The 6,315-nt window shown below is 43.9% G+C and overlaps 1 protein-coding gene across 1 annotated transcript; it reads right to left on the bottom strand.

Annotated features, from left to right (window-relative positions):
- Positions 1–342: 342 nt before the first annotated feature.
- LOC111080681 (mediator of RNA polymerase II transcription subunit 12) lies at positions 343–2,431 on the bottom strand. The gene is made up of 2 exons (XM_022376435.2): positions 2,136–2,431; positions 343–2,023 (listed from the first exon to the last, which is right to left on the bottom strand). Exons 1-2 carry the CDS (start codon positions 2,151–2,153, stop codon positions 656–658), a joined length of 1,386 nt encoding a protein of 461 aa, XP_022232127.2. The 5' UTR covers positions 2,154–2,431; the 3' UTR covers positions 343–655.
- Between the last annotated feature and the right edge of the window lie 3,884 nt (positions 2,432–6,315).

Here is a 6,315-nt window from a genome sequence, read left to right as displayed (position 1 = left end):
GCGCAGGTAGAAAAGAAGTTCGGGTCCGTGGAAGATAAGAGATCGTGTGCTTGGCTCGGGGGTGCTGCAGTGCGCAGATCTCAATGAAAACATTTGTTTACGATTATTTACAAGCTCGGCTGCTGCTGTTGGGAGTTGTTCAGTGGAAGATAAACGAAGATCGCATGTGCTTGATTTTTGCACTGGCAAACTTTAGTAGATTAATATCTGCCAATACCCCATTTTGTCTGCTTATGTCAACACAAGATACCCTTTTTACTACAGGGTATTCTTATTTAAAAAAAAAACCGCCTCCCCACCCAACCATACCTCTCTTGCAACGAGCTTCGTGTATGTTTCTGTTTCTGTTTCCGTTCGTGTTTGTATTTTAATGCAAATTGTTGTAATGTTAAATGAGTCACAAAATTGTTGAACGTCACGAGGATTAAATGAATTTTAAAACTCAAAACGGCATTGAAAATGGAATACGAAATGTACTGTGCTGTGCAGTGCAGTGCTCAAAACTGCATAACGTTGTTCGCTTTGGTTGCTAAATGTGGGCTGGGAAAGGGAAAGGGAATGGAATGGGATGCGTAATGTGCTTATAATTATAACAAAATAAACGTGTGCACTGAATCCAAATGAGTGTAGAGATAGAGATTCATTTATGTAGATCCTACCACCAGCTCTTGACCTTGTGCAGGACTGTCTTGAAGACGGGCACCTTCACGGGGAATGGCTTGGGCACCTTAATGGGCACGTACTTGACCACATGGTAGGGCACATGCTTCTCCACGGGTATGGGTATGTGTTTCTCCACGGGCACCGGCACCACACGCTCCACGGGCACCTTCAGCTCCTTCTCGTAGGGCACCTGTATGGTCTTGGTGATTGGTATGTGGATGGGCACAGGCTTGCGTACGGGTATGATGACTGCATGGGAAATGGGTATCTTGACGGGCTTCTCCACGGGCACATGCTGCTTCTTCACATGCTTCACTGGCACATAGTTGATGATATCCACATGATGCGAGTGATGCGAGTGACCCCCCTGGCCACCGTGACCACCACTTGGCGACTCAGCCAAGTAGTTGGAGCCCTGCTCCTGGCCATCTCCGGGATGCTCCTCAAAGTCATCGCCAGATCCGCTCGATGCAGATGATGCCGATGACGATGCCGCGCCAGAGGCGGATGTCTCTCCGTGGGGACTAAAGTAGGAGGAGTGCTGCTCTTGGTGTTGCTGCTGTTGCTGCTGCTGGTGCTGGTAGAGCTGCTCCTGCTGCTGCTGCTGCTCATCATAGCCGGAATTCTGCTCATAATGTGGCAGGAAATTTCCCATTGAAATTTTCTCGTAGGCATACGGCTGCGATTCATGCTGGTGCTGCTGTTGCTGTTCCTCCTGCGATGATAATGCCCATGATCCATAACCCTGCTCAGTGCCGCCGAATCCGTAGCCAAACGCGGGCAGGAATCCACCATTGTGCGATGCAGCTGGATAATTGTAAACAGCAGACGCCTGCTCCTGATGCTGATGGTTTTCCAGACTGCTGCCATAGTCATGGGCCGATGCTGCAACAGCCGCCACGGCTGCATCCTCATTGTGTTCCTCGTAAATCGGTATCTCGTGCTTGGACGACCCAAGTGCCAGGGCCTCCGTGTGGGTGGGCGCCACTGAACCGTACCCGTTGCTAATGTGACCCAAGCCCGATAGACTTGTGAGTCCATTAAGCACTGCCGTCAGGCCATGGCCAGCCAACGAGGCAGAAGCAGAGGACGAGGACGAGCCGCCTCCTTGATGGCTGCGACGCTCTCCTGTGCCGTAGCTTTGATGATTTCCATTATGCTGCTGCCTCACCGCTGACGCTGACTGTGACTGATGCTGACTCATGGGCAGCCATCGATTGTCATAAAATGATGCCACATTGTTCCCATAGCTGCTGGCAGCTACACCCGTGCCCATCATCGATGGCGGCGCATTCCGGGCCATTGTTGTTGCGCCGACAATCGTCAATATGGTTGTGGCTGCTGCAATGAGCGGCATCTGCTATTTGGGTAGACACAAAAAAAAACGATTTAATAAGCAAAACACTTGGGAATGCCAAAGGATCCATTTTGCATAATGTAATCCATTCCCTCTCTCACTCCCACTCACTCACCAAATTAACGTGCGCCATTTCTGGGGTCCTTTTGCTGGGATGGGTGTTGCAACCTTGATGACTGCTCAACTGCAGCACTGGCAATGTGGCTCCGTTTGGTTGGGTAGCGCGTTTTTATATGGCCAGCACCTTTCCTCGGAGTAGGACAAAACGGACAGGCCAGGCCAAGCCAGGCTAGTGTTTTTCCATTACACAAGCACAAGCAACAGCTCCAACTTTGGGTTCAGCTTCAGCTGCAAGCTTCATTGTGGTTGATAGACCGCTGAAGCTGGCCAAAAAGTGAGTGTCTGCCATTTGTTGACCTGCCATTTCTTTCGCTCGTTCGCTCTCTCCCTCTCTCCCGCTCCCGCTCCCGCTCTCTCTCTCTTTTTTTGCATTTATGAATTAAGTTACGCGATCAATTCAAATCGCACAAAATCCAACAGGAAAATGTTGTATCCAAATAGTAAAAGAAAACCGGCTAGACCATAAGCACTTGGCACTGGCACTGGCACTGGAGGAAAACAATAAAGTTCAAAGTCATTTTCCATGACAACAGCCCAGTACAAGGAATTAGATTGTGCCTGGCACGCGCCTTCATCTGGTTTCAGCTTCATTACGAATTCGCCATGATCACGATCACTCTCCGCTTCGCTTAGCTTCGCGTTTCGTTGTGGCCTTCACAAGCACACAAATAAACAGCCTGCATCCCGTTTAGCTCCAGCAGCGTCGCCTCTGTGGTGCAGTGAAGTGAAGTGCAGTGAAGTCGAGTGCTCCAGGTCTCGTCAGCGTTTTTGAGTGGAGTAAAGTCGAGTGCTCCAGGTCGTCCAGCTTCATCAGCGTCTCGGAATCGAGTGGAGTATTTTGTGACGGAAGTGGTCCAACCGCTTTGGAGCTCACTCAGAGCAGGCGGACAGTAGCTGGCTGCTAGAACTAAGAGTCAAGAGCCGAAGTCTGCGACTACACCCAAGAGAATTACATAGAGTCTCCCGTAGTCCATCGCTCCGGTTGCTAATGCCTACACTTAGAAAAAAAAATCATTGAAATTTTAATATTTTAAATTCGATTTTGACATTAATAAATAAATATTGAATTTAAATATATCTCATACTAAAAATAAATATACTTCATAATTAAAATTAATATACATCATAATTAAAAAAAATTAAAATTTATTTTTAAATAAATTTATAAATAATTATTAATAAATCTTAAATTTAAATATACTTCATAATTAAAATAAATATAAATAAATAATTTCCAGAAATTTAAAATATTAAATGAAAAAAATTCTTTTTAATTTAATATATTAAATCAAAAAAATAATTTTTAATTTAAACTATTCTTTGTGTGCCAATTTGTGTCTTTTTTAATTTAAATATTTTGTGTGCCACTTTCTCAATCATTGCACTTGCAGCACTTTTTTTGTAGGCTGAGCGAAGCTGGCAGCTGGGGGACTCGCACTGCACTTTTTTCGGTCATTTTCCCATCGACCTGCAGCGCTCCAACCTTAAGCTTTTCCATTTTCCATTGTCTCTGAGGCTGGCCATTGCCTGCACCTTTTTCCCGAGACCCCCCGCACTTAAAAAAAAGGTTAGTTTTAATTGTTTAAACAACTTTGTGTGTGTGTGTTTTTTTTTTTTGGTACCATTGTTCAGATTGGATTGCTCTCCTTTTTTGGGGCGTGGCAGTGGGGTGCGGGTCAGGGTGGGGGTCTAAAAGTGAACGCCTTTTAAGTGCACCTGCAGACATGATGCTGCTGATTATATTTTTCTTGGCAAGCGTAACAGCTCGTTAGTATTTTCAAGTGATTTTCATTTATTTTCTCTGGTAGGAGAGCCGAGTGGAAAGGCAAAGAAAACGAAGGCCAAGATGGAAGGCCCAGGCCAGACATTTGAAAAACGTCCAAGACGGAAGGCCCCGGGCTGCAGAAGGAAGTGTACTGGGTACTGGGTACTGGATACTGATTTGAAAGGAAACAAAAATTTCGCTGTTCAGAGAGCGGTGGGGGCCCTCTTATCGTGGCAGTCACTTTTCCTGGCTCTGGCCTGACGCTGGCCTGGCTATTATTTTTTTAATGCAAAATTTACGCTTACTTCATTTCAATTGCAATTACATGATGCCATTTTCTCTGCTGCAAATGCAAAAGTGATGTAACTCTGAGAGGAACGGTGGCAAGGCGGTGGCAAGGCGGTGGCAAGGCGGTGGCAAGGCGGTGGCCAGGCCAGGTCTGAATATTAAATAAAGAAAATAAATGAGGAGTGCCACACAATCCTTGCCTCCACAGAACCAATCAATAACTCTGATCCATACACACACACACACAGAAATATCAACAATATAAAATCGCTTTTTAAATACTGCATTTTCCTCTGTATTTTATTTGTTTTGTCTTTGTTTTGTGTGTGTGTGTGACACAGATGCCGATCCATATTCAGATTCAGATACAGATACAGATATGGAAAGAGCTACAAATACATATGCAGCAACGGATACAGATGCAGAAACATTCGTATCTGCATCTGATGCAAATGCATCATAAAATAAATAAAAGTATTTCATATTTTTGCTGGCCCTCCTCCGCTCTCTCTCTCTCTCGCTCATTCTGCTTTTGAGCCGTTTTAAAAACTCTAAAAATGCCGTGTAATATTTTGCCAGGCCCGTATGTATGTATATTTTTTTTTTGTTGACCAAAAAGAGAGCAAACCAAAATATAAAATGCATTTGAAGTGCACAATCGAATGGTGCATGCGGTGGGTGCAAAGGCATACACTAATGCGGATGTGAATGCGCTCCGCTCTGCTCCGCTCATGGGTGTGTGTTTACATTTGCATTGTATTTATGCACACTATTTTATTGTTGTTTATTAAAACTTTTAGGTGCGGATCAAAACAAATTCTATAGGAATCTTTCTCTCTCTCTCTCTCTCTCTTTGTGTTTCTGTCCAAGTGAAAGTCCTAAAACAAAATGGGGGAAATATGCACAAATATGTAGCATTGAATGAGTGGCGACAAAAAACATTGCAACGCATTGAATTCTATACATCTGGATGAGATCTTTTCAATTGGGGTATCCGGTACCCCCTATGGGTTGTGGAACATGCAGTTCGGATCCTACAAAACGCTGACTTTGATAAATGACGAGGAGCAACAAACCACCCACCAACCCATTCCATGCAGCCATATCAAGCGATTCTGCACGTACATGCGGGTATTTGTTGGCATTTAGTTTTTGGGGGTTTATTGCACTCCACCGCAATAACCAGCCCGCCCAGTGGGTATATTAAACAAAAACTAAATACCACAAAAGGCAGATCATATAACAATTTGTTTGCTTGTTCTTTATAATGCCAGAATGGGGGGCATTGTTACTTTTTTTTTTTTAAAAGTTGGCAAAGCAAAAAGAAACACATTTAATAGTAAATAGTAAAAACAAAGCACAGGTCCATCTAGTTTTTTATGTACATATATATAAATAAATGATATATGTATATAAATCTATCAACTTTGGTATAGAACTTTCTTCGACACTCCCGAAATGGTGTTTTGTTTTTTGTTCATTGTGCGAAAAAGCTGCCATAGATGGATCGACCTGCTAAAAGAATTCTAGGTGTTCCAAGCTTGAGTTTTGAATTTAAAAGTGCTGCAGCTCGATAAACTTTATGATTTGCTGGCTGGTTGCCTTTTGCTAATGCCGTAGGGCAATAATGCAATGATTGGTTTCTAGTCAAGTAAATAAACGATTTTTTTGTGATTTTTCCAGCATTCTTGGGCGTGCTCTTACGGGGAATTTTTGTATGTATCTGGCAGGTTGTTCCATGCTGCGCCTTCCAATGGTTTCTCTGTATATTTGACTAATCCCTTGCATGCCCCTCCAACCCTTTGGGCCGTGCTCCACATGAGGTATACTTAACGGAAATTAACTCCACTGCTAAATGTGCCTTCGGAGACTCTCCGCAACGGGAGAGAGTAACTGAGGAAAAAAAGGGCACCAGAGTGAGAGAGCGAGAGAGGAGGGAGAGCCCAAACTAAATGCGTCGCTTGTTCTACAAAATTAACTGTTACATGTTAAGTGCCATAATTTGTATAAGCTGCCACATGCCACATGCCACAGTGGCATGTACACACATACACACATATCCAAACGCACCCATGTCCATAGTGTGTATCGTATTATTAAAAAGAGACCAAATGAAAAAAAA

This window comes from Drosophila obscura, unplaced genomic scaffold (genome assembly GCF_018151105.1).
Source record: "Drosophila obscura isolate BZ-5 IFL unplaced genomic scaffold, ASM1815110v1 contig_150, whole genome shotgun sequence".
NCBI lineage: Eukaryota > Metazoa > Arthropoda > Insecta > Diptera > Drosophilidae > Drosophila > Drosophila obscura.
Note: the sequence above shows the minus strand (reverse complement) of the source record. Positions and strands in the feature narration are given on the sequence as shown.